The sequence below is a fragment of the Sardina pilchardus genome, chromosome 12 (assembly GCF_963854185.1).
Source record: "Sardina pilchardus chromosome 12, fSarPil1.1, whole genome shotgun sequence".
Lineage (NCBI taxonomy): Eukaryota > Metazoa > Chordata > Actinopteri > Clupeiformes > Clupeidae > Sardina > Sardina pilchardus.
The window spans coordinates 9,980,898-10,008,801 of NC_085005.1; the positions used below are offsets into that span (position 1 = coordinate 9,980,898).

Consider the following 27,904-nt stretch of genomic DNA (forward strand, 5'->3'; position numbering starts at 1 on the left):
CTCAACAGTGTGAAACTCTAACTAAACGACCCCTATAAATCAACAAGCGTAAATCAACCCGAGAAAACAAGCGGACGGGGGATAATCATGATACAGAAGGTGTTGTCACGGGTACCCTCCTATACAAACCCGATTCAAATCATTCGCCAAAACAAACGCTGCAGTTTAGCTTACGAGTGGCAGCCAGAACATGCTTGGGACGAAGCTGGCTGTTCAACAACATCTACAATCAAATGTGCCATGATTTTATGCAACTCAATACCATGCTCAATCACAAATTCTTCATTGGCCTACACCTTAAATGCTAACGAGTAAATATTAGCTTTCTGTATGCAAGTCACATTTGTTCGACTGTGGGCATACAGGAAGTTACAGACCTATAGAATAGACAAGTAACCTTTTGGTCAACGCCATCACCTGTGGTGGTCAGAGGCCAGTTGATTAACAAGTATGACAACTGACATCCAGTCTAGATCGCTCGTTTCTACCAAGCAGTTCAGGTAATTTAGGTACGTTAATCCCTTACCTGGCTTGAATTTACGCAGGTAACACAGTAACAGTCTCAGTTGGGACCTGACTGATCATCAGTGGTAAGAGCAAGTGACCATTTATTTATATTTTTGCCTGGTACTTTATTTTAGCGTTCACCTCTGGAGTTTGAACTTTAACTATGTAGTAAGTAAATCCAAGGCCAACAGTGCCCCTCTCAGGAAGCCTACATACTTAGAGTACATAATCATCTTTGTTTTAAGGACAAAAATTTAAAAGCAAACTTCTTAGATTTATTTGTTTCTTTCAAAAAAATATGTAAAGAGAACAGTGGAAAGGTAAACAAGAAAACACAAAGACTTCATTCAAGATTTTCTTGGCCTTATTATAGGTTGCTGTATTTAAAACAAATAATGACATAGTTACAGTTCAAAGCATATTTACACATGTCTGTTTTGCAGTTTAACATTTTCTAATGCTCATAGTCGCACATTCCAAAAGATCACAACGTATAATTTAAAAAAAGACTTCCGTCTTCTGTCATAAAACCAGCTCAGCTCAGGATCAACAAAGGAGTGCTGCCACTGCAGGTGTCCATTCCGCGCATCCCTGAAGAGAGAGGGAATATGTGTGTGTGTGTGTGTGTGTGCATGCATCTCTCCAGTGTGTATGCTGCTGCTGCTGTGTGAGTGTATGGCTGTACAAAGTATGACTGGGGGATGTGTGTGTGTGTGTGTGTGTGTGTGTGACGTAAATGTGTGTGTGTGTGTGTGTGTGTTATCGGCGTGATGAGCGAGACTCCAGCAGCTGCACCACCAGTCTGTTCTTCAGGCCGCGGAGTTTGGTCCCGTAGTGCTGCTCCAGCTCCGCCTGCACACGGCTGCGCAGGCGCCGCAGGCACGGCAGCGAGCTGCAGTCGGGCACGTTCAGCAGCGCGCGGAAGAACTCCAGCCACAAATCGCTGTGCGGATTCCTGAAATATCGGGGGGAAAAAAGGGCGCAAACATCATTTGTGCGGTCAGAGAGAAGCGGATGTGCTGTGGCTGGGTGTAGGTGTGGGTTGTCAAAAGCGTCTGTGTGGTGAAGGAGAAGTAACGAAGGACAAAAGTTGAAAAAGGGAAGCTCACCGTTTAAATGTTCCGCTGGGCTTCCATTCGCCGTTTTCCTGTGTCACCTGCATGTACGAGCCGAAGATCATGCAGTACACGGTGCCTGCGATTCCGAAGAAGTCCGTCTGTGAGGACAAAACAACAGGAAATGGTGATCAATAATGTCAATCTATATTTACACCGCAGGAAACTGCGGTGTGCTGTTGCACCATGTCCACATGATTTAACACAACATCAACATCAACAACAACAAGGGCAAACAGTTACCATGGCTACACTGTCCTGAATCAGCACAGGGCATTCATTTTATTTTATTTCATTTTATTCAATCTTATAATGCAAAGTCAGGGCCGGGAAGGAAAGCAAGTCTACTGCGATGCAAACTCTTTCTTTTAAATTCTTCTTTTAAATTCATCCAAAGCCAAAGAGTTGGAATGGTCCCTCTGCTGCTAAACCTGGGCAGTGCCACATCTGGCACAGGAGCCCAGCGCTGGGTCGTCGTGGTGGTTACCTGGTAGTTCCAAGGTCTGCCGCTCAGCATCTCGGTGCACTGGAAGGCCGAGGTCATGCACTTGGCCGTGAAGGCCGTGCCCTCCGGGAAGAGGGTCATGTCGATGCTCTGGCCGAGGTCAATGAGGGCCAGGCCGTGCTCAGAGTTGTCCGGGTCAAAGGACTCGTTTTCAAGAAACCTGAGAGAGAGAGAGAGAGAGAGACAGAGAGAGAGAGAGAGAGAGAGAGAGAGAGAGAGAGAGAGAGAGACAGAGACAGACAGACACAGAGACAGAGAGAGAGAAAGACACAGAGACAGAGAGAGAGAGACAACAGGGAAAATGATTTCAGAGGTGAATGAACTCGGCTTATGCAAAAGTCCATATCGGTAAACAAGCCACTCCTCATCCAGCAGATTATTCACTTCTGAGTAACATTTAGCCAACAGCGTTTGAATCAATCAACAAACTCAAAGTCTTTACACTCTATCCCAAAATGGCAATAAATATTTAGAATTCTCTTAAAAAATATTGAACTGCTGGAGGCGTCTGCAGACCTCGCGGGTCATGTTTTATTCATTTCTCTCACCACGCGAAAAACGCTTTGAACAACATCACCAGGAGCGAATCACAGACCTCTGTGCTACAGCTTCGCCAAACACATCAAAAAGACGCAGAGAGAGAGAGAGAGAGAGAGAGAGAGAGAGAGAGAGTCAGAGAGAGAGAGAGAGAGAGAGTCAGAGAGGACAGGGCGTGGACAGTTTTACCTCTCCCCGAGCAGGAAGTTGTCGGGCTTGATGTCGGCGTGGACGATGCGCGCGCTGTGGAGCTCGTCCACCATGTGCAGGATGCAGGAGGTGAAGAAGAGCACCAGCGCCTGGGGCATCACCTTCTCACTGCGCCCCTTGTACAGGTTGATGGCATTCTGTTGCACACACACGCACACACACACAAGTATATTTTATGCTACAAGGTTGTTTCATGCAGGTGTGTATGTTATGGTATCCTGTTTGAACTGCAGCATATTCGTGCAATTGGCAAATAGCGGTCACCCACACACATCCACATACAGAAAGGATTCAAATATTCTCAGAGAAAATACAACTTTGACATTCAAGGGTACATAAAGCATCGCCTACGCCACATAGCAAGACTGCCTATCACAGCTGATATGGAGCAGAATTTTGCCAGTTGCGCGCGCACACACACACACACACACACACACACACACACACACACACACACACACTCACACACACACTCACACACACTCACACACACTCACACACACTCACACACACTCACACACACTCACACACACACACTCACACACACTCACACACACACACTCACACACACTCACACACACACACTTTAGAATTGGAAATAAGGAGAAGATTGTGCAGAGGATTGTGGTTTGCACTCTGTGCCAGTAAGGCTCAAAGACCATGATGACTACGTATCCAAATCTGCAGCAGACAAAGGACTAATAGACAGACATGGTGTTGATGAAGGGAAGACCTTCTGTTCTCTGTTCAGTGAACGCCAACGGATGACTCAGGTTTTGGAACAAAAGCTCCAGACAGTGTCGAGGGGGATACAGCCCTACTTGACTGGAAGCTGTGGTGTGTCACGAAACAAGATGTTCATGAGCGTTTCACAGACTTGAATCAAATCCCGGCGTGACTCACCAGAAGGGTGCCACAGTTGTGCAGGTCCCCGAGCAAAATGCTGCCGTTCCTGAAGAGGTGCGCCGAGTGGATGTTGTTGAAAAGGTGGCGCAGGCTCGGCCTGAGCCGAACGTTGAGCTGCACGTTGATGTAATACTCCCAGGGGTTGGCTGGCTTCTGCACCTACAGGGGTAAAGTGATGGGGAAGGTCATCTGAAGGTAAATTTCATTTTTACAAGAGACAGCATGACATGATGCAACAGGTGCATGCGTGTGTGTGTGTGTGTGTTTACCTTCAGGAAAAGCTTCTCTGATGTTGTGAGGTTTGTCGCCTGATAGACAGTCGCAAAAGCACCCTGGCCCAGGACAAAATCAACTCGCAACGATTCACCAGCTGTGGGAAGTAGAGTTCAAATGAATTAAATGATGTGGCTGAAGTGCAATAATGAGAAAAAATGCACATTGATGCTCTTCAGGCACGGAAAATTACAGATGGCAGCGCACACAAAATTGTTTTCCTTTGAGCCCCTCATCAGTAATCGGCGAGGATGCCGGGTAACAGAAGCAGAAGAACATTTTCTTCTACTCTGTGGCTGTCCACACAAACACTTTCAAGCAGCTGGCATACTAAGTGCTGTCTTATGGCAGTTTAGTTTGCAATGTGTTTTTTTTACTTTCAGTCTTCATGCATAACAGCACAGTGCATCTCTAGGCACTAGTTGGAACGACAGGTATGTTGATTTTGCACATGACGACCTCCTATCCCCTGCTTATCTATTGCTCACCCATGGTGGTGGTCATCTTTGGGGAGACGTTGGGGAGGTTACATTCCCACGTGGTGACGCTGGGGTACGTGGTCAGCGGGGTGTCAAGCCTGGACAGGAGAGAGTTGATCAGCTCGTCGTTCCAAGGGTCTGGGACCAGGTGAGAGGGAGCTGGACGGCAAGACATAAAAAAACAGCTGAGTTGTTATTCCCTACAACCATTATAAACAACAGGTCAATCTGATGTGCTGTTTTCATTGCATTCTGACATTTTGCCGCTGAGGCTTTTGTTAATAAGACTTTGAGCCATGCTTTACATGTCTTGGTGGAGTCGAGTGGTTGCATGCATGTCCCAGCTATCTTTGGGCCAGGTGCAAGACAAGGTATACTGTATGATAAGGTAAAACAAGAGAGAACCAGAACAGCTTCCAAACTTTAATTAAAGAAACGGCAGGCAAACTCAGAAGACCCTGTAGCGTTTTTTTAATTAACTTTTGGGAGCGACTCCAGTGTGCGGACATTCCCTCTCATTTTAGAGATGATTTAAAGCCCTGTATTTGATGAAGGTGGAGCGGGTGTACCTGCAGGGGTGGCCGCTGGCGCGAGAGCTTGCCCGGGACTCATGGGCACGTCCAGGCACACCTCCGGCCCCTTGGCTGGGCTCATCGCCATGGGGACCTCCAGCCAAGAGTGTGCCAGGCTGGCGGCGTGGCCGCGGGGCTGCCGCGAGCTGCCCATGAAGTCCAGGTCCGACTGCTGGTCCGCCGCGGGGCTGCTCAGCCCGAACCAGCCCTGCGTTGGCGCCGCCGGGACGGGACTCATGGGGACGTCCAGGAACGATTTGAAAGCAGGCGCTGCCGGACTCATGGGGACGTCCGGAGAGGGCCGGGTCGGGGCCGGGTCCGGGCTCATGGGAACGTCACAGTGTGACCGGTGGAACAGGTCCTGGGAGCCCGGGAAGAGGTCTTCCGTCTGCGGGACGTGAAAGGAGCTCTTGGAGAGGAAGGAGTGGGCGGCCGGGACGTGCTCCAGGGTCATGGGCACGTCCGCTTCCATCTCCACTTCCTGGGGAGCGCACTGGCCAATCACCTTCGAGAGGTCTGCAAGCGTCTTCTCCGGGCTCTGATAGATGGTCCAGCAGGGTTTAGGGGCGGCGGCAGAGGAGGAGGAGGAGGCAGAGGCGGCCATCTTGGAGACATCCTCGGTGGGCGCGACGGTGTGGTCGGGGAAGGAGAGGGCGGCCAGCGGGTGGGCGCTGATGGAGCTGGCGGAGGCGGCCATCTTGGAAACATCCTGCTGGGCGGCTGCCAGCGCCTCGCCCACGATGGTGCCCTGGGCTCCGGCCGTGCGCTCTGCCTGAGAGAGCTTCTCGTCCACCGGGCTCTGCTCCATGATGGGGCTGAGACGAGACACATCAGGACACAAAAAGCATTAAGCATTAAGCACTGGGCCAGCTTGGCACAGCAGAGAACAGCTATTGATTTAGAAAGTCCTAAAACATCTTTTAAAAGGGAACAATAGGAGGGCTTTTGGTGAAAAAAAAAATGGTATTGGCATCTGAATGTACCATTTTTATGTAGTGCATTTAACCCTCTCATTGAGCTTTCAACTCCATCACCTGCTATTGCTAAATGTCCGTACGTCTTGTGCAATAAATGAATAAACATGTTTATGCATGGTACTTAATCCACCCATTCGGCACTCAACTCCATGACCTGCGTGGAGAATCAACTACCTGAGTTTGGTGGGCTGGCGCATGAAGTGGTTCTCATCGGATTCAGCAAACACTGTTGGGGCATCATTCTCTACAATAGCACAGAACAAAAGTCAAAGACCCGGCCAACATCCCAGAAAGGACACGCTCACCTCCCACTCCCAACATTTGTATTGAAGCCTGTGCCTGTATTGTGCTAGTCAATTTAGACTCGTTTAACTAAAAGGAGCAATAAACACATGCAAATCAAAAGAAAGATCTGCGCACTGTTTCCTGTGCATGTATTAGACATATTGTGTACAGGGCAGTGTTTCATGCAAGTTAAAAGACACAAAACCATATTAACTGCCTTTGTGTATTATATCTCATATATGAGGAAATGTTTGCAAAATCAATGTATAAGCCGCAGCTAATAGTTGGAAATTCCGGTAGACGCATCCATAAACTTTGAGCATTTGTGCTTCACGAAGATTTTTCAGATACGTTTTCATCGAGCCCCTCAAAAGTGCCACTCAACACGATGTTGATGTGCGTCTGTAATTGTGCAAATGAAGCACGCCACCTTGAGCGGAGTCCAGTTCCCAGGAGTGCGGCGCGCTGAGGTGGAAGGGAGTGGACACGAGGTGGGCGGACAGCGCGAAGTCTCGGGTGCTGTTGGGGCACGCGGCCAGAGAGTGGCGCCGCGACTCCCACATCGCCGTCTCGTCCGTCACAGACTCCACGCCCACAGCGGTCTCCTGATATTCAATTAAGTTATTATTGAATTATTATTGAACATGTGCAGGGGTAGCCACTTATTTATACACTCCCTTGCAGGAGTACTCTGCTTCTATCATTTATATTTATTAATCTATTCATTAATCCACTTTTAATCCAACGTGATTTACATGTCAATGATATTACAAGGGATTACATTGTCCCCGGAGCAATTTGGGGTTAAGTGGCTTGCTCAAGGGCACACCAGTGGGAATTGAACCCATAACGTTTCAAGCTATTGCATGCACTGTGATGGTCATAGTACCTGTAACCAGAGAGACTATGTGTTTGGAAAATCAGAAGATAATCAGATCAACATTCAACATACATTCTGTTGTGTTGGTCCAGATACTGAAACCTCTGCCCGGGGCTGCAATGCTTTCCGTTCCTTGGATGCCATAACTTGTCTGTAAAGTAATGTTAAATCAGAAAGAGTCTTTAACATCCAGAAATAAATAAATAATAATAATAATAATAATAATAATAATAATAATAATTAAAAAACTCAAATATGCTCAGAGAATTTGGGAAAGTATGTTCCCAGTATGATTGTTTACCCTCCATTCTCCTGGTCATTCTCATCCTGGAAGACGGTGAAAAATGCAGCGGCAGCAGCAGCCGGCTGGGGCACAGCTGGTTTACCTGAAGGGAATCAAGAGGATGAGGGAGGGATGCACTCACACCTAATTAACCCGAGTAAAACTCGACAGAACTGTGGAGCACACGAGACTTCTCATGTCTTTGTAAATCATTCAGATGGTGTGTGTGACTGACACTGGGGACATAACCCCTATGTCTTACTGATTTTTGAATGTCCAAAGTTGAGACTCTCCTCAGCAATGTGAGAAAGGCCATCTGGTGCAAAGGTTGGGGCCTGGAACATGTCCATTATCAGATCTAAATGTAGGAAAAAAGCATTAAGTGACAAGTGACATTTCAGAAATTATCATTATTAGGGCAAAGTATGTTTTAAAATGAAGAGCCTATTTTAACTGATTTCTAAAAATAACCATCACACCTAAAATTGTTGAGGCTTTCTGATATTTTATTTAATCTGAAAAAGCCTGTGTTTATTCCTAACTGATTTTTTATTTTATTTAATTAATTAATTTTGGAGGAACAACCCAGAGTAAGGGATTTCTCTAAGCAAATAGTTCAGCCATACATTTACATTATTGCGCCCTCTGGTGGCCTTATGGAAGATTGCGGCTAAAACTGTCAAGATTTGTGAGAATGAAGATAGTAGATAGATATTAAAGAGGGTGGTAAATGGATGTGTGTCCTGGCTCTTTACTAATCCATTGCAGGAAGAGAAAGAGGAAGAGGAAGACGAGGAAGACAAGGAAGAGGAAGAGGAAGAAGCAGCAGCTCACCGAGTGCCTCCCGCGTGTGGACAGTTGGAGAGGGGAGAACCCGAGACGGCGTTGCCTGGACCAGCCCGAGGGAGGTGTTTGGAGTGATGTGGGAGTGGTTGCCCTGGCCCACCAGTGAGACTGACCGGATGACAAACAGCAGCGTGTGTGTGTGAGTGAGTGAGTGTGTGTGGTATGACAGCAGATCCATCTGACCCCCATGGCCCACCTGCTCCTGCTACATGATGAAGCTGACATTTATTTAAATTCAAATGTACATTTTCAAAATGCAGCTCTATTGTCCTAGAATGCTAATAGGAACGTAACTGAAAACAGCTGACATTTATCGAACAAATATGGAAATGTAGCTCTTTTGTTCTTCAACATAAAAACAGTGAAAAGTGCATCAATTAAAATACAGATATTAATCCAGAATGGATTTCACGTACAACCCAGAAGCATTCAGGCTGTCTGGTCCAATGATGTAGGCCTTTGTGTACGACTTTGTTAATCATGATGCATCACCCACCATTGTTGGTGCCTTCTCTGTTGATCTCCCCATCCGCCCCATCTTTTGAAACATCACTGGAGGAGAGAGAGAGAGAGAGAGAGAGAGAGAGAGAGAGAGAGAGAGAGAGAGAGAGAGAGAGAGAGAACCAATTAAGACACTTGAGAAATGAGGGCAAGCCACAACACACACCACACACCAACACAATCATCTGACATGACTCTTGGACTGAAGCCAAGGAGCAGACCACAATTACTCAACAAAAGCAAAAAAACAAAAACCAATGCACGCATAGACGCTCCGATTCATAAAAAAAGGCTGCCATTTATTTACGTGAACGACAACAGCCCTTGACAAAATGAATTTATGCTGCAAGCTAATGTGATCTTTGGACAGTAGCCAGCCGTTGAACAGATAATTGAAGAGAGCACCCAACAGATGACTGAGCCAGATGAATCGCATACACAATACAACCCTACAACCTAAAGAGTTCGAAGCAAAGATTTGTATAAGGGAGTCATTTTAAAAAGTGGGTTAGCGGCTCCTCAATGGTACCATAATTTCCCAACTACTGTATTAGACGCGACTTCCACTTTGATTTTGCAAAATGTCTTCAGCTATGAGGTTAATACACGGGGACAGTTAATATGGTAATAACATGGTTGTTTCTTTTAGCTTGCATAAAACACTGTCCTGCGGCTTACACACAGAAAACGACTGTAACACACTTACTGGCCTGCGTCCTCCAGGGGCTGGTGGAAACTGCTGCTGTGGTGGGAGCGCAGGGGCTCCGCGCTGCTCAGCGCAGAGAGGCCGCTCTGACTCAGGGCTCCGTAGGGGACCTCGGAGGAGACGGGCGCCCCGTGACCACGGACGGAGAGAGTGTCCGCCGCGGTCTCCACGGCGATATTGGACTGGCGGTGCAGGAGGGAGGTCTGAAGGGAGGACGCGCCGCCGGCGGCGGTAGCGGTAGCCACAGCAACGGCTGGCGAGGCCGGCCTGGGCGAGATCTGAGACCCGGACGGATGACCGGCCGGCGCCGAAGCTTGCTGGAGGGAGGCGACCTCGTGGCGGGAGGCCTCGGCTTCCTCCAGGGGACACAGCTGACCAGATGGAGGGAGCGACCCGAGCGACCCGCCCGGGCCCCACACCGCGGAGGCGAACGGCCTGGACTTCCGCCTGGCGCCGGGCCCCGGGTCCTGACTCGGCGGCAGGGCCAAGCTGGGCCTGAAGGTCGACGCAGGCCGGTGGCTGAGAGAGAGCCGGTTGCCGAGCGCCGCCGAGGGTCGGGCCGTCAGTGCCGCTCGCTCCGGATGACCTGCAGCTGATAGCGCAGCATGATTCTCCTAGCACAAGAGCAATACAAATGTTATAATCAACGTTGTCCCTTGTCTATTCATTATGTAGGCTGTGACATTAACATCAGACACTGCTGTCTTTTTGTGGAATGTAATGATACGTGTGAAAAAAAGAATATTCTTATAGGACGTTAAAGACTCTATCTATCTATCTATTTCACCAAAACTACTGTGGACACATTCAATGGACGTGCAGGGACTACCACCACCAATATTTAAAACCGACAAATATCAGATCTATAATACCGCCCAGGATATCGCAACACTAACGTTTATGATTCATCACTCTATGCGGTACATTAAAAGCTATTTGAGCATCATCTTGTGTAAATAACGTCAGCAGCAAATGACAGACTGTCCTCTAAATGTTACACCAACGCTATGCGACTTTGACAAAAGCACATTGATTCTTACCTGGTGGCCGTCATGATGTCTGCTAGATGCTTGCGAGTCTGCTAGTGGAACGGGGGATTTGTTGTCCAGTTTATTCAGGAGTTCCTGCATTCGTCTCAACTCCTCTTCTGCCTCTCGAGCCTTCCTTTGCTCCTCCTCTGTCAACGGGAAACAGCCATCAACCAAAAAGCCATCCCAAAATCCTAGGCTGGCTATCACCAGACTAAGCTCAGTAAATAAATCCTGCGCTGCATTTGTACTGCACAAGAGGCGTGATCAACGGGCATAGTCCAAATGACTCTGTACGCTCGGATAGTCCGTCAACCAATAAGAACAACGATCAGAGTCTGCCTGCTGGAGAAGTCAGTTTGTGATTGGTTCCAGCAAACGTGGAAAGGAAGTGTGTGCAGGTTTCCAGCCTGAGCTGCAGGGAGAAAACCAAATCACCAGCAGATCATGCTGGGTTTACCCAGTGTAATAATCTCCTGCTCTCACGATCTATCAGCAGTTCACTCTGACACAGGTCCTAATTAGAATACCAAAGTACCAGAGCTGTGTTCAAATTCGCAATCATAGGTGAACATTTGCAAACAGTTTTAGGAGGTAGTTCTCCGTGAACATTGGAGCTGGGAGTTGGACAGAAAGTATTACCTTTGAGATGGAATGTTTTCATTTGAACACACCTCTGATAATGACTATACAAGGTTTCTACCCCCTGAATATAGAAGCAACTTTATGGGTCACAAATGTACAGCCAAAACACGTTTCCATTTCCCCTTGTGGCCATCATGCATCTTCCAGGTGTCAAGCTGACCACTTGTGTTCAGATTTCATTGGAAAGGATCAAATTACTTTTACTGGAGCTAGCAGGACGACTTATCATTTACACAAAAAAGAAGAAATGCATCCTAGACAACTTTGGCAGATAATTTGAACAATTTGAGCACTACACAAATTGATGGCCCTTTATATTACTCACACGGCCTAGCCTACTTGTGAAGTGATCACCTGAGATGCAATTCAAAACCAAGTGCAAACAGGACCCATCTTTTGTTGATGAACCAGTGACTGTGGTTTCCGTAAACACTCACCCAGTTCTCGGAGCTCAGCCTGCTGCTTACGTTTGGCCCAGTAGCGATTCGCTCTCAACTCCTCAAAGCAGTACTCTGAACCCTCGCAGACCAACTCACTCGTACAGTACATGGCCACCTGCTGCAGAGGTGCACTCTGGGCTTTGGGTTGGTTGGATGGGTTATACTCTGACTTGGAAATTCTGCAGAAGTTAAAAAACAACAACAACAAAAAAAAAAGCAATGTGTCTACAAAGAGAAACTCAACTGAAAATGGCAATTTAAGTTCACAGACGGAGGTGATAAAACTTACATGCGAACCGTTCGGTCATCTGGAAACTGGGGCGGATCAGGCTCCTGGACACAGACAGTGGTTCACTGTCACACATTGGATTAACACAACAATGATAAAAAACGCCACAGAAATGTTTTCAACCTACCTTGCACTGTTGCTGAAGTATTTCTCTTGGTCGAGACTGTTGATTGGCTAACTGTGAATTCTGAAGAGGGCTCCTCGGCACATCTATGTAAAAGATGTAAATGCAATTAACATGAATGATGATGCCACAAATAAATCATAATCATAAAGCAAGCTGAACAGCATGCATACCAGATGCACCGGTCTGAGGCTTCAACACCTTGTCCTGGAACTTCCTGTAAAACGAGCAGATCAATCTTAATTAGCATTCTGCCTCAAAGAGGACCATCCATTATTTCATTTAATTTATATTTTTTTTATTGTTACCTGTAGTGCTGAAGCACGGTGTCTACGGGTTGGGCCTGGTTCTCCACAGCTCTTTGATAGACTGCTTCAGCTTGTGGCAACTGACCATTTTTCTCAAATTGTTGGGCCCAGGCAATGTACAACGTTGCCGCTCTGGTTCCAATGCCCTGGCTATGGACATAACTGTACACTTTGATGGGATCATCATAAAAGCTAGCCTGAAATAAGGCAAAAAAAAAAAAAAAAGATTGAATAATAATAATAAACAAATAAAAATTATGTTTGAAAAAGGATACAGGGTTCCCACTCAAGTCAAATGTAAAATTCCATGACCTCTCCCTGACAAAAGAACTAAAGTTCCATAACCCATCATGAATGGTACAACATTCTGGTACCAAGGATTTCAGAGTAGCCACATAGCCTTCAATAATCTTTTACTTCTTTAGAGCAGAGGATGAATACATGGGCATTGAATAAATTCTGCATTGAAATATATTTGTATTAGGCCTAATGTATTTTGGCAAGTCAATTTTAAACTGCTATAACAAAATCCCATGATGTCCCATGACCCCAAATTTAAAAAAAATCCCTGATTTGTCATGTCTGGAATAGACTTCATCAAAATTTCATAATATTTCAGCAATACCATGACCCCTGGGAGCCCTGAAGTTCATTCTTCATTACTGATGAGGCTCTATTCTATCATGCATAAATGTGACACCAACATTTAAAATACAAATGGTAAGGCCTGCACCCATAATGTAAAATCTAAGATCTTGATTCGTGGAAACTTCACCTGCTGCAGTCTGAACTTACACATTTAATGCAGTGGTCGACGAATCGGGGGTCGTTATGATACCGTTCCTCTTGTAGAAATCTTTGAACAAGACGATCAAATACAACAGACATACTTTTCCTTTCTTGTTGAGGTAGCTTCCCCTCCAGGAATTGCACAAATCTATGTAAACACAGTCACAATACAAATGTTAACATTAACGGTACACTGTGTTCACTTTTCAATGTAGCTTGTGTGTTAGTTTTTAGAAAAAGTATAACAAATAACTTTTTCTAAATCATATACACACACACACACACACACATACACACACACACACACACACACACAAATGTATGTAATACTTTTTCTAATACTAACACAGATGTACACACACATACACACTTGTGTGATTCAGAATTCCATACTTTTCCAGATCTCTGCAACAACAATACCATATAGCCTACCTATCCCATGGATCAAGTGGGTCATCTCCAGAATATGTGCTCAAGGATCCTTCAAACGCTCTGCAAAATATGATTTGTTCTTACATCGGTCAAATGGCAAATAACAGTAGCAATCTTAGAAAACGTTTTTAATTACCATACGCATCTAACGACAGTGCTTATCATGCTTGGCCATTTAGCAGATTAGTAACATCATGATGATTTTTGGCAAGACAGTAAACTAATATTAGTCCATTCCACTGGAACATGGTTATGATATAAAAGCCAAGTAATCGCTTGAAGAGCAATTATATTTATCATACAAAATTATGACGAAAGCTGATAACATTATCAGAGAGTTTGAGAAAATTAAAACACAAATGCGCCGTTTTAAGCGAGCCAGAGCTAACCAGGCCAGACTACGGGACATTCAGAAATGTGTCAAGTTATTTCCGAAGATTAAACTTACTGTAAATATGTATCAACGTCCATTCCTATGGTCCTTAATAAACTCCCATTTAAAAGTGATACAAATTATATCATTAAAACGTATAAAACTACCGCAGTACTGAAACGTGCTACAACTACCCTTGTTGTTTTTTGCAACACAACGGCCTATGCGAAATCTTTGACGTCCACACCCGAATTTCAAATTTCCCGGCGTGGCCAATAAAATGTCACTACACTCGCTGAACAAACCAATCGGATTCTATTACTGAGCGTTGTGGGCGTTTTCGAAGTAGTCATTGGGCAACTTATACTTCCGCACCAGGTGGATGTACCCCGTACCCGGGTGAGCCAGAGAGAAATGTTGTACCTTCTGGTACAACAACAGTATCCATCCAGAAGCTACCTTTACGAAAAAACTATAATATTTAATTGTGTTTCCAAACGCCAGCTACTTGCTTGTTGCTACTACAACAGCATGCAAAGACAAACCAACATCTGAGGCTACTAGCTGCTAAGTTGTTCAACCTCCACACCAGTGGATGGCAGTCGTCAACATCATATCATCCTGGGGGTGGGTCTGTTTGAGTGTTTTGAAAAACATGGCGGCCTCCATTTACAAGTGTGAGTATGCTCGTTGGTTATGTTAATATAACGGCTTCTTTAACAGCATAATGTAAATAATTTGGTGCATTTGCATTCGGGCCTTCTCCAAACCAGCATTTGTAACCTAATGCGCATATTTTGAGGTATTTACCGTTGGTAACGTTGGCGTATCATGTTCGATGAGTAATGAGCTTGCCCGCTATTGCATGTATTGAAAACGCCTTCCTGACTTAAAGTGCTACAATAATGAAGTGATCCAACTCATCAGTGAGAGTTGTAGGCAACATATCTAATTAGTTATTGTAACTATCCGCAGTAGATAAGTGATTTGAATTTAATTTGATCTGCTAGCAAAATGGTAATCACTTGACTCCCATTACTGTCTCTACGTCTCTCGAATGCATTTAACAAACAGCTTATCTGGTGTTTCCCCCCCTGATTTATCATAGGGACTAATGATGATACCGCCATGTTGATAGACTGGCGAGCGCGCAATGCGGGTATTTTCTCAGGCAGGAGATTGACTGCCATCAGAGGTTACGAGTAAGTGATTAGCTCTTTTTTTCCGGGATCTGAAGTCGACTTAAAAAGCATCTTTTTCTTTTCATATTATTTCTGCTATGTGTATTCCTCAGTTTTTCTTGAACTTATTTTGTGCATGTCCCTCTACACAGAGTGTTTGTCAAAGAGAGAGGGTTGGAAGGGCTAGTATCACCAGCATTCATTAAGAAGAAATGGGAAAATCTCAAACAAAAATATGTGGTAAGTTTATGTGTTTATAGGTTGTTCTTTAGAAGCTGAAAAAAAATGCCCATTTTATCAAAGGCGTTGTTTAATATTGTTTTGTTTTTGTAGACCCTAAAAAGAGTGTCAATGGAAAGTGGTACAGATTCTGCAGCTGAGAGTTGGAGATGGTACAGCCAGATGGAGGATGCCCTTGGGGGGAGGATCCCAGAAATCAAGCCTTCCTGTAACATAAAGATGCCTGCAGTTTTTATCTCTACTGACCATGATGACATGGTCCACTCCCTGGAACTGACTGTGGACCCCCAGTCCCCTCCTCCTCTCCCTCTCCCTCCCCCTCCTCCAATAAAGAGGCAGAGGACTAATTCAACCGACGTCATGCTGGAGTTCCTGGGCAAGCAAGAGGACCGTGACCAGCAGAGGGACATTGAATGGATACAGAGAGAGGAACTGAGGGAGAGGGAGGCTCTGGAGAGGGAGGAGCAGCGGGAGAGCGAAGCCGTGGAGCGAGAGGAACGGCGGGAAAGAGAGGCCATCGCCAGGGAGGCGAGGCGAGAGAGGGAGGCAGTAGAGCGAGAGGGTCGGAGAGAGAGGGATGCCATGGAAAGAGAAGCTCGTAGAGACAGAGAAGCTAGAGAGAGGGAGGAGAGAAGGGAGCAAGAGTTCAGAGACAGGGAGGAAAGGAGGGAAACAGAGTTTAGAGAACGACACGAAAGGATGGAGAGGTTGTATATGGAGAGAGAGGAGCGGCTTCTTTCTATTCTAGAGAAGTTGCTCAACAAATGAGTGTTTGGTCTTGGGTAAACACACTTAATGGTTCTCAGAAAATAAAGGAATCCTGTAACAGGATTAACCTGTTTATGATGAGTTACCCTTTGTGGAAGGGGTATTCAGGCCTGTGAACAATCAGCACTACCAGGTTCTGGTTTGGAATTGCAAGGCTGTCATCTGCTTGTGTTGGACCAACTACTGGCCTTAAAAACCTCATATTACCATGGTGCTGAATATCCAGTCAAGAGTAATAGTGGATTTGTGTAAGTCTCACTGGTGACCCTGAAAGACCCTGTTAATTTGGGTTTGGTCTTAAGGTAACATGCTTTCAACGTCTGTGTAGTGTAGTACCATTAAGGTCCATGTGTATGTGATGTACACACATCTTGTACTGTTAGTCACTGACTAAAGTTTTTTTTTGTTTTTGTTTTTTAGAACAAAATGTATTGGACATTTAGTCAATGATAGGTGTTGTCAAGTTTGGAAAATAAATGTTTCTTTTTTCAAAATTTTTTCTCTTGTGGTATTTAATGTGTCATTATGGAGTGTTACTTACAGTGCTCTCCCAATCCTTACATGGTAGAGAACACAATATCACCAACAAATAGCCACGAAGTAACCTCTTAGCCTGGCCACGCCCACCTAGATCTCCTTTCAGGGAGTGTGGGACACCATAGGTGCTTCTCAACATGCCTCCCTGATCCTCGAGGGGCGTTCCCACTGATCTGTAACTAACACTGGATAGACTATCCCATTGTTTTCGCCCCATCATTCTTTGTCGATCAGAGAGGATCGAGGAGCGAGGGAGGATGTATAAAAGCCCAAATGAGAGGCACCCCCTATAACTAGCATTTCCATCGGGCGACAGATTACCTGCCTGATCACTGATGAAAAAGTGACAAAAGTGGCTGTGGTAAACGGCAGTAGCAATGCCTGCAAAAATCATAAATTGCAGTCAGAAGAATGTCAATTTATTTACAGCAAAGTAAGATTACATACACAGTTTCCTGACTGCTAATGAATGCTGTTTACTGTCAGTTAGTAAAGTTTAGTCAAAGTGAGAAGTAAGGTCAAGAATCCCTGATCAATGAGACTAGTATATTTTGTTGAACCTGGAATCATTTGACAAAATTAATACACTATCAACACATAAAGAAAATCAATAACTTTATTAAAAATAAGTTACACCACTTAATTTACAATATAAAACAATTTATTTGCAGGAATGCAAAAAACACTTGTTAGCCACCAACAAACTGGTTCATAAACCTGGCTAAGAGTTGAAGATGATGCTGACTCCCTGTAGGAGTGTAGTGTTTAGAAAAACCCTGCATATCACAATCCATGGAGTAAAGAAAAAGAAGCTCAAAGCTGCAGTATCCCTTTAGAACTGGGGTAGTCTCTACTCCAGCTATTGCTGTTCTTACTTCACTTACTAGGTGTAGTCTAAGATGGTGACCAGAGGCAGCTCCTCCAATGTTTACGGTCAGTTATGTCTACATGAATAGTATGCACGATGGCTTTTAGACATCATAGTGTAGAAGAGCACGCCTTCATAAAAGGATGCGGTTGTATAAAAAAGTTAAGACCTGTTGTTCCACTGAGTAAAAAGGGATACTGCAGAACCTCTTTTTAAAAAGTAGTTGGCGCTGTTTTGCTTTTTTTGTAGTTTTTGTTTTTATAAAAGTAACAGTTTTCCTAGAACTATGATACAACCAATAACTATCCTGTTGAAAGATAATGAAGGCAAGGCTTGTTTAAGCTCATATGAGTTTGACAAGGCCCAGTTTCATGGTTTGAAATGTCTGGGAAACAGCATATATATATATAAAAAAAACTAACTTTACACAAAGAGAGTTCTGATGTTGCCCTTGTACCTAATTTGCAGGAGCTGGGTCAAGCCCTGCGTTCATCACAAGGTTCCCTATGTACAGTAAAGATAGGGCAGTTTAAATCCTCCATATTGAGGTAGTTAACCAACCCTTTATTAAAAGAGAAAAAAAGAGAAATAAACAAAAATAGACTAGTTCTGAAAAGAACCACATGCCTGGAATGCCTGACTGTTCATGCCAGGTGGTTACACCTTAAAAAGACTGCAAACATCATCCATATGATCAATAATAAAAAAAAGTAGACATATTCCATGATAAAGCTAAAATTAGCACAAAAATATACATAGCATCATGCTCCTCAGAGCCACATCAAACTTAACTCCAGAATTCTAATGGAGGATTCTCTCTGTACAGAAGACACCAGTCCCAGCTAACTCAACATAAAAGAAAACAAAAGAAAGGTGATGAATCCTAATATACATTAAAGTGGTAAGACCTCGCGGAAGTCTATGATTTCTTAAGTGCATTTGTTGTTAGCTAGGACTGGGTTTTGACCTTTATGTCAATCCTCTGTTTGAATTCTGGCAAAGTGCAAATTAAGATTTTCATTACAATAATAATAATAAAAAAAATAAAATAAAAAAAAAAAATGTTTTTCTGAGGAGTCCTCAGGAAAACAAATTATGTTCAACTACAAATGGCAAACTCTTTGGGGACAGATAGGGTGCTGAAGAGTGGGTACAGATGGTGGGGAGTTGATGTCTAAACACTGCAAAAGTCCAAAAACATGTTGCGTTTGCTCTTGTGTGGCAGTCTTGGAGATATGCTTCTGTAAGGCTGTAGTAGCACTGGACCGCCGAAATGACCTTACCATCGAATCCACTGGCAGCAGCTTCTGGTGCAACCCCCTATTCCAAGTTAGTCTTCATAGTGACTGGTCAGCACCGTCCTCGGCCCCTTTTCCCTGCTTGTCGGGTAACAAAAGGAAACAATTAGGAGATAATTCAAGCATCTGAGCTTTAAACAGAGACATAAACAAACACAAACTAAAAATACAGATAAGTGCATGGCAGACGTAATTAGATTGAGAACATCACTGGGGATGTTGAGACGATAGAACTAAACAAAGAGGGGGGAAAAAAAGAGGGGGAAAAAATGTCTGAAGGCAGTCACTATCACTACCACCAACATCCTTCCAATTCACATGCACAAGACTATGGTTTAAGGAAAACAAGCAGAACAGTGATACTGGTGTGTCTAACTGGTGACAAGAATAGTGGGGGAAAAAGTTATGGCCTGTTATTTTTGTTATTTGTTATTATTGTTATTTTTTAAAAAAATGAAGTTTTAGTCTAGAGGCAGGTAAGTGCATGCATGCCAATTACTTCCTGGAAGTTTTTAGTCTTAGAAGTAAGTACATGCAGAGCCAGATCAGTGTTAAAAGCGTTTGGAGACAGATATTCTGTCTGATTTTGCCGAGTTCTCCTGTCAAAAGGAATCAAATTGTGCTTCCTGTGATCTCTGGTTCCTAAATTGATGGATGCTCCATCACAAGATTATCCTGATAGCTAGAAACATCTGTGTTTTGGTGGGATTTCTTTAACAAAATCCCTCAAAGTCTTTTTTCCCCAATGGAAGAACTTTTTTTTTTTTTTTTAAATCAACATATGCTTTTGGGTTTGCGGTAACTGAAATGATGGAGTATGTCACTACACATACATATAAAAGTTGGAGAAAGTGGATAGAGGATGCCGACTTGGTGATTACAAATTTGATGGCATGCATAAGTGAGGTTGCAGCATGTGGCTAACATAGGCAAACCTTTACGTCCTTTTCTTCCACAAGGAGCTTTAAATTTGTAGGCAATTTAAGGAGAAAATTTGCCGAAACATGAATTTGAAACACAATTTGAGTTTGTTTTTCGTACACTGGTGCGTGTAATGTTTATTAAAGCAGACAAAACAGCAAAGTACAAGCCAAAATGTAAAGCCAAAAAAGTCTTTTTCCCCCCCAAAACAACAACGCTATTGTACTAGCATTTTCTTTTGTAACATACAAATGGTCTTTATGGTAAATACAATATGAGGAGATATTTGCTTTGCAGCGGTCACCTACTTAAGACATGGAGACCAAAATTGCTATGAACATACAAGATGCTATAAAGCCAAATAGACATGTTTGAGCACATAAGTAAAATTTTTTTTTTTTCTTTTTCTTTCAAATCCGAGATTATAGATCACTGATTGAACACAAATTTAAAACAATAAAACCAGTACGCCCGAAGCACAGAGTGACTACTTTTCAAGTCCAAGCGGATTATTGAAAATATGTACATTAAAAACCGTGCCAGATATAACCAATTAGTAAACGGTAAGCAACCATATGGATTGAAGGGCCAATCAGATGTCAGATTGAGTCTTTTTTCAGTTTCTTTCGTTTGATAAAAAAAAGGAGAGGGTTTGAGGGAAAAAATAAAAATTATGAAATAAAAATCAGCCCTACAGTTCTAGTTCCACTGTTGCCCAAAAGAATCCTGATAAAACTCCTGGTTGTCAGATTTGTAACCATAGTTACCAGAATGATCACCACCTTGTAGCGGTTGCTGAGCAATGGGTTGAGAGCCCCAGTTCTGATTATTGGTTTGGCGGCGCTTGGAATCTGGCTGGCTGTACCCGTCAGCTTTGCGCTTTCCTCCTACACTTCCACCGCGGCCACCCCTCGCACCACGTACCCCGCGGCCTCTCGGTTGCGCACCTCCTCTGGACCCCCGTGACCCTCGGCTCGCTCCTGGACCCCCTCCGCCTCGCTGGGGGTAACCGCCAGACCCTCCTCGGCTCCGGGGCGCCCCTGCCCCTCCTCTCCCTCTGGCTGGAGAGGCGCCTCCTCGTGCACCCCCTCGGCTGCTTCTGGCCCTGGCTGGCGGTGCCTGATAGTCGTCATAACCGTAGTAGGGATCGTCATAGCCACCGCGATAGTTGTGGTAGTCATAGCCATAGTAGTCATAGTAGTCCTCGTAGCCATAGTAGTCAGAGGGGTAGGCATAACCCCCCCGACCACCACCGCCTCTGCCCCGACCTCTAGGGGGAGGGGGCATATGAGGGGGGCCGTAGTAATAATAGTCATCGTACCTGGGGAATGGAGGTAGAGGGAAACAGGCTTTGGACAAAGCAAGGACCAACCATTCAGCACTATTTAAACCAAAAGAAACATATTTCGTTAGGATCTTTTTATAGGGTATTCTGGTGCCTTACATTTGTGTTTTAGCTGCCTGCCGCTGGGCCTTTCGCTCTTTTCTCTTCTGGTCGGGGGGCTTTGCAAAAACAATTTCAATTGGCTCACCCTCCAGCTCTTTCCCATTCATTTCAGCCAGAGCCTGCACAGATTCCCAGCACAACATGAAGTTTAGATAAGCAAGCGAGACTTCCGCTGTCCATATTGAACAGTATGAGAGCAGACGCGCTCGAGTCGCTTACCTTGACGGCTCCGTCCCGCTCCTCAAAGTGAACGAAGGCATAATCTTTCAGTTTCTTTACACGTTCCAGCTTACCAAACTGACTGAATGCTTTTTCAAGTATTTCTTCCGTTACGCTATTTGCAAGGTTTCGGACAAACAGAACTTTGACCTGGAACAAAATGATGCAAGATACAATAAAAAATGTGATAATCGCCATCAAAAGGCCATGTCTAGCATTAACACACACACACACACACACACGCGCTGCATATATCTCACATTTCAGTTACAGCTGTAGCTACACAACCAGCAAAGTATAACTTCCATATCCAATTAAAATCAATACCACCTCCTACAGATCCAACACAAAGGCTATATACTGTATGTCCAATCTATACCACCAACACCTGCAGTGCTCTCAGACTGCCTAAGAATAACCTGCCATGATGCAGTTACATCTTATTTATAATGCCAGCTGACTCTGCTGAGTCCATTTCTGCATTTCCTTGCCTGATGTTTGATAAACGCCTCATGAATTTAACAGCTGCTGACAACATTAACAGGACTTTCTTGCTTCAACCTGGGACCATGAAACCTGTCAACTGTGAAGTTATAAAAGGGAAGGCTCTACCCTCCTGCCATGCTGAAGCCAAAGAGTGAACAGACTGCGTTACCTTAGACATGACCTCGGGGTCTGGATCCTCAATGGGGTCAGCCCACTCCACCGTGACCACGTTGCCCCAGACTTTCACCTTGCCGCTCATGAGCCGCCGCCGGGCCTGTGCGGCTGCTTTGTGGTCCTCGTATTCTAGGAAGCAGAAGCCTCGGTTCTTCTTTTTGTCATCGGGCTGATGGTACAGGATGACATCATTAAGACCCTCTGTCGTGGGGGGGGGCAAAAGAGGAAATATTTAATGGGTCATGTACAGTAGTAGTTTATTGGTGTAATAGCAATGACAGCCTAAAGAAAAACTGACGTGGTCATTTTTCTTCTATGTGGGGCAGGAAGTCCTACATTTTAAAAAAAGAATAATTTTAAAAGTCTTTCTAGTGTTCCCAGCTTGTGACAATAAAGTGAAGCCACACAACACTCCTGACTGAGTGTTCACAGTCAGAGAGGAGCCTGATGACCTCCAATGGATCAATCTGTCACAGCATCAATTATTCACTTCACTTAAAATATACATAAGGCATCCACACAAAAGACCATGTCTCACCTGTGACTTTAGAAAACTCCTCCACGATCTGTTCTTTCGTTTTGCTTTTGGGGATTGACCCAACAAACAGTCTGTTATTCGCAACCGATATACACACTCCAATGTGTTTGCCCGGGCGAATTTCATGATTGTTAAACTGTGGAAAAATGAGATGAGAAACAGAATAATGTTCATTTTGAATGGTAGGTCTTGATCACATTACAGGAGCTTGTAAAAAATGTGTTCTGCATAATTGTCACATTTAAAAGTCAGCTTCTAAAAATATCTTCATAAACACACCAACACGGGGTATCATTCAATGTGGAAAATAACGAGTTTACAATGATGCATTCTACAATGTCACAGAGCATTAACAGCACCCAGCAGCTGCTCAATAAAGTCTAATAAACGGAATCTGTTTTTAATACAAGAAAGTCCAGTGGCTCATATAAAAATCAGTGTGCACAACTTCAATGGCTTTGACACGATCAAACTGAAATCTATTTCAGTGCTATTTGCACAAGCTATAGACCCATTCAATATCTTCCGAGAGGATTTCCAGTTGAGGTGCTCAAAACCAACGCATATACTTTGAATTGAAAACGAATCAGACTTTAGCGTAATGCTCTACAAAAAACTATTTTATTATAATTATTTTATTTCTTGTTTGTCCCTAAGTGACATTAGCTCAATGTGTTTTTTTTTGTGCCACCGGATATGTCTTAGGAATGCAAATGTTTGTTTATGCAATAGAAAGGGTCTATAAGCCTACTACTACCCCTATCCCCCGAAGGAACTGACAATTTCACTGCATTTTTTTACTTTAGTAATCATATGCATTAGACAAATAAACCTCCTTGTATCCTTGTATCCTTGTATACAAGCTGATTTGAACACTCCAGCCGAACAGATCAATGAGACAGACACACTCACTTGCTTCACTGCCTCCTGTGCGGCGTCTTTAGTGCAGAAAGTGATGAAGGCGTAGCCCCTGTTCAGGCCGGTGAGAGGGTCCATCATGAGCCGCAGGTCCCAGATTGAGCCGGCCTTCTCAAACAAAGGCACCAGTTCATCTTCAAACAAATCCCTTGGAATCTTCCCAACAAATATCTAAAAGGAAAAGGGCACAGATTCAAGTTACAAAGGTTAAAGAAGACTCATAAACCAGAGTTCAGAAGGACACTGGAGTTTGACACTCTTTCATAGCGGTAAATGATCATCGTAGCCAAGGTACAGTACATAATTCATCATATGGATAATCTCAATTGTCATTGTAACGTGACAAATATTGTGTCAGGCTCTGAACTAATACATTTCACAGTAGAAGAAGCCACTTCAAATCGAGATTATGTGAGGAATCTTTCACACTTGTTTGTTTGGCAAATTGGCAATGCTTCGGTTGGGCCACAGTTCACAGTCTTGTACAGTGCAGGAGGATGTAGAGTGTTGCTGACAGGGTTCTCACCTCTGTGCCAACATGCGGCTGATGTCCTGAGTACACAGACTCTGGCGGGGGTCCACCGTACTTCCTCTGTCCTGTCGTCACGTCGAGTGTGTAGTTGGTTCTCTCAAGCAGCGTCTGCCAAAATCATCAGACTGCCATCAGAAAGCTACTCTAATCTACTAACAACGGTCCAGAACAAAATCAATTAAATGAACAAAGGCAATCAATCAATCAACATGCAGTATGATCACACTGAATACATAATTGGTACACTTACTAACAGATGTATTAGCCTACAGGTTTACGTCAATAACCACACAGGGAAAACAGCCTACTTTTATTTTTGCTTCATCTGGTCCTTTAGTAGAGTCTGAAACTTTGGTCCCTTGCTTCTCCCGCTGTCTGTACGTCTTCATTACTCCGCACAAATAGGCACTTTTGTTCTGTGGAGACGAGAGGATGGTTTGCCGTTTTACCTCCAAGTCCCATAGCAGCATTAGGCTATCATCTTAATCGAAACAGTGAGTACAAACTTACTTGCACATGTGAAAGATCGCTCTCCTTAAACTGAACGAGAACTTGTAGTGCAGCTTCTTCATTGAATTCTTTCAAGGCCTCTATTGCCCTTTCATCTAAGTCGCTGTGTGCTACAAGGCCTGGGGTAAAAGGGACATGTCAACCATAAGACTTTTGTTCAGTAAGACCAGCAAATACAAAGAATCACCTCTTTTGTCCAGTGAGATCTTGACAAGAACCATCATAGCCATCCATAAATTACTCCCACAGAGAGAATCAATAGCATCACAAGGACATTTAGATCAACACACAAAGCCCCCTGTCATATGAATGCATACAACAAGCCACAATCAACTGAGCTCACATTTAAGGTACACTTCAAAGACACACACATAATTAATCTTAGAATTAAAAAAAAATAATTTAATTTATCAACACCGTACAAAGAAAGACTGCACATTGTATAGCTTTGGCACAAGCCTACCTCTATGTACCTCAACCCCTCCTGCACACACACACACACACACACACACACACACACACACACACACACACACACACACACACACACACACACACACACACACACACACACACACACACACACACACACACACACACACACACACACACACACACACACACACACACACACACACCACTCTTCTGCTGATTAGTGTGCCTGTAGGCAGTAGGCTTTAGAGGGGCACATCACCTGTCCCAGCATCAGACAGCTGCTACTATTGTTCCTGAGCCTACCCAGCTGGCCTTCCTTTCCCATGGGACCATACCAAGAAGCACCTCTAATACAGAGCCCCCCGTCCCCCTCTCCTTCCCCATACCACCCCACCCACCCCCAACAACAGTGTACTAATCCACACAGTGTGCTTTCTTCTATACACAATGCACTTAAGGTTTAATCTGTCTACTGAAGGCGTTGAGAATTTTGTCAATTGCAACTGCAGTACCCATTTTGTCAGGCAACCACACAAAGTTGCTAGGCTACTGTAGATTTCCTGATTCCCACTCCGCAGAGCAAATAGCTATAGCTTACAAAGTACATGCACAGGAGGAAATATCTGGGAGCGAAAAAGAGAGTGTGTTTTGGGTACTTATCACAGGCTTACCTGCTACGTAAATTTCATCTAGTTTTTCAGCAACTTTCTGTGGTAAACCAGCTTCTAACAAAGTTTGGAAATGGTCAGAATGGGTAACTGCAGCGGTCGTGTCCATTGGTTCTTCTGTACCATTTCCATTAACATGTTCTGTTGCCATGTCTCCAGCAATCTGTTCAAATGCAATGGGCCAAATTAATTGAGAGGTTGGGAGGATCAAAGAATTTATATGAATCAGGGTCATCAATATATCATCATGTAAGTTAATTTGTGTAAATTGTTTATCAGACACCAGAAAGGGACAGGAAAGCCATTCAAAAACATCCAACAGTGAAGTTAGTCTTAAAGCATCCGACCAGTTTTGCTGTAGGAAAAGGTCCATCTAACCAGTTGGGCACCTTCATGTTGCCATAAAGTGTATTACATTAGTGCTTTAAGACTTTGTCAACTGCCTGCTTAGTGTTTACTACCTTAACGTTAAACAAATACTAACGATGTAAACAATAGTAGCGTTAACCTCAAACAACTTGTTATCACAAGCGCTACATCCACACATGCCAATAGCAAGACAGCTTGGCAAAACAGCACATGAAAGGAAGCTAGTAAAACAACATTAGCTACAAGCATGTCACTAAGTTCGGCAACATCACTTAATAAACGTCAAGATTAGGTTTACGTTTGTAACCATACACTGGAATTCCCGCGTTTCTGTTATAGTATGGTTAAGCGATTGCTTTCGTTTTATGTCAACAATTGCAGTTGCAGCTAGTGCTAGCTCAATATCATTGCTAACTACACATCACCGTGATTTGCTTGTTGACATGCCGCTCACAGCTCACAACTCACAAATAATCAACGTTACAGTGTACTTAAGACATGTAATAAATAAACGTGTCATATTTACATTGATCACTGTGACTGAACACGGAGTATATTTACATTCGGCTGGAAAGTAAAGCATGCCTGACATAAATTACAATGGCTTGTACTGTAAGGTCCTCAGAAAGCCAACTGACATTAGCAAGTCTTCTCCTATTACCTGATAAGTTGAATACGTTACAGGTTAGCTTTGAAAACCAGTGAGCTTGTGGTCAGTCTGTCATGTCAAACTCATATACCCCGATGGGTAAAACAACACTCAGCAACACATAAGGTAGCTGTCCACGCTAACTATAGCAGAGGCTAACGCATCTGACAAAAAAATATCATTCCATGTCAGACAACCCACGTTAACTGAAATAATGTTAGCTCGCCATGCCCTGTCAAAACGTTAACCTCTTGTCATCTAGCAAGCTATCTGCATCAATGAACAGTTTCATGAATCAGTGTAGGGTTTGCATACTGCAGAATTAAAGATCGGTGCATAAAAATAACGTTACTGAATGTCAATGTAACGTTAGACCTTCATTGATCCAGCTGAAATAAAAAAATCTAGCCGGCTAGGTGGGTTAGCTAACGAATATCACAACAGTCAGTGGACTCAGTGAATAATGAGTCTGTCGTAAGTTATCATGCCAGCAATTGCAATACAGATGTAACACAGTGCATACCAAGAAGACAGAAGTACTAATTAACGTGTTGTTTAGGAGTTCACAGGGTGCAACATAATCTTGAAATCAACCCAAATGACCAACGTGCCGCCACATAACTGGAGTCCATTTTCAAAAAGCCGGGTGGCTACAGCACAAGACAAACCACTTCTCACATTGTTTAGAAACACTACAGCTATAAAAAATAGACAGCATTATGTAGGGCGAGCAATTTACAGTTCACGATATAGTTACCTTAAGATGGCTCAATAAGGTGCACGGTAAGGATCTGTTCAATTTTGGGGGTGTTTTTATGAAAAGAAATAAATCTACGACTCCCCGGCGTAAGTCCGGTCGGGTTCTTTCACTTCGGGTGATGTAAAATGGCGGATACGTTCACGCCAGGATTTCTCACGCATCTATGGGGTTTCTGAGACAATCATACACGGGCTCAGTTGTCTGTACACTGGAACCAGAGCTATCTCAAATTAACTACGGGAACTGTAAATCGAATTCCAGACAACCCGTCTAGTAGACCTAAAATAAAAATCGTCTATCAAATGCTTGCATAGAATTTATGTTGCAAATTGATCAGCGCATTTCGAGCCAATCGTTTTACATAATGAGTTCACAC

At 43.9% G+C, this 27,904-nt stretch overlaps 3 protein-coding genes across 13 annotated transcripts; 1 reads left to right on the top strand and 2 right to left on the bottom strand.

Annotated features, from left to right (window-relative positions):
- Window positions 1–774: 774 nt before the first annotated feature.
- On the bottom strand, window positions 775–14,241 carry bub1 (BUB1 mitotic checkpoint serine/threonine kinase). Of its 2 annotated transcripts, XM_062550138.1 has the most exons (25): window positions 14,086–14,241; window positions 13,638–13,697; window positions 13,212–13,353; window positions 12,417–12,613; window positions 12,282–12,325; window positions 12,112–12,194; window positions 11,985–12,028; window positions 11,693–11,874; window positions 10,623–10,759; window positions 9,583–10,196; window positions 8,872–8,927; window positions 8,364–8,483; window positions 7,792–7,887; window positions 7,548–7,632; window positions 7,319–7,397; window positions 6,797–6,971; window positions 6,256–6,325; window positions 5,102–5,919; window positions 4,542–4,691; window positions 4,050–4,150; window positions 3,778–3,939; window positions 2,854–3,011; window positions 2,110–2,287; window positions 1,617–1,723; window positions 775–1,462 (listed from the first exon to the last, which is right to left on the bottom strand). In XM_062550138.1, exons 1-25 carry the CDS (start codon window positions 14,106–14,108, stop codon window positions 1,267–1,269), a joined length of 4,077 nt encoding a protein of 1,358 aa, XP_062406122.1. In that variant the 5' UTR covers window positions 14,109–14,241; the 3' UTR covers window positions 775–1,266. The 2 variants fall into 2 exon arrangements, with proteins under 2 accessions (XP_062406122.1, XP_062406123.1); XM_062550139.1 differs by lacking the exon at window positions 8,364–8,483.
- Window positions 14,242–14,570: 329 nt separating this feature from the next.
- On the top strand, window positions 14,571–16,681 carry LOC134097849 (uncharacterized). Its single transcript, XM_062550802.1, has 4 exons — window positions 14,571–14,687; window positions 15,119–15,212; window positions 15,344–15,431; window positions 15,525–16,681. Exons 1-4 carry the CDS (start codon window positions 14,606–14,608, stop codon window positions 16,197–16,199), a joined length of 939 nt encoding a protein of 312 aa, XP_062406786.1. The 5' UTR covers window positions 14,571–14,605; the 3' UTR covers window positions 16,200–16,681.
- A 657-nt stretch (window positions 16,682–17,338) lies between these two features.
- On the bottom strand, window positions 17,339–27,653 carry syncrip (synaptotagmin binding, cytoplasmic RNA interacting protein). Of its 10 annotated transcripts, none has more exons than XM_062550144.1 (12): window positions 26,646–26,699; window positions 25,754–25,913; window positions 24,648–24,766; window positions 24,446–24,553; window positions 24,132–24,245; window positions 23,600–23,776; window positions 22,688–22,823; window positions 22,145–22,350; window positions 21,490–21,639; window positions 21,268–21,389; window positions 20,606–21,144; window positions 17,339–18,980 (listed from the first exon to the last, which is right to left on the bottom strand). In XM_062550144.1, the coding sequence occupies exons 2-12, from the start codon at window positions 25,899–25,901 to the stop codon at window positions 18,955–18,957; spliced, it is 1,845 nt and encodes a 614-aa protein (XP_062406128.1). In that variant the 5' UTR covers window positions 25,902–25,913; window positions 26,646–26,699; the 3' UTR covers window positions 17,339–18,954. The 10 variants fall into 10 exon arrangements, with proteins under 10 accessions (XP_062406128.1, XP_062406127.1, XP_062406126.1 ...); XM_062550143.1 differs by having other exon boundaries at window positions 17,339–18,983; XM_062550142.1 differs by having other exon boundaries at window positions 20,591–21,144.
- Window positions 27,654–27,904: the final 251 nt, after the last annotated feature.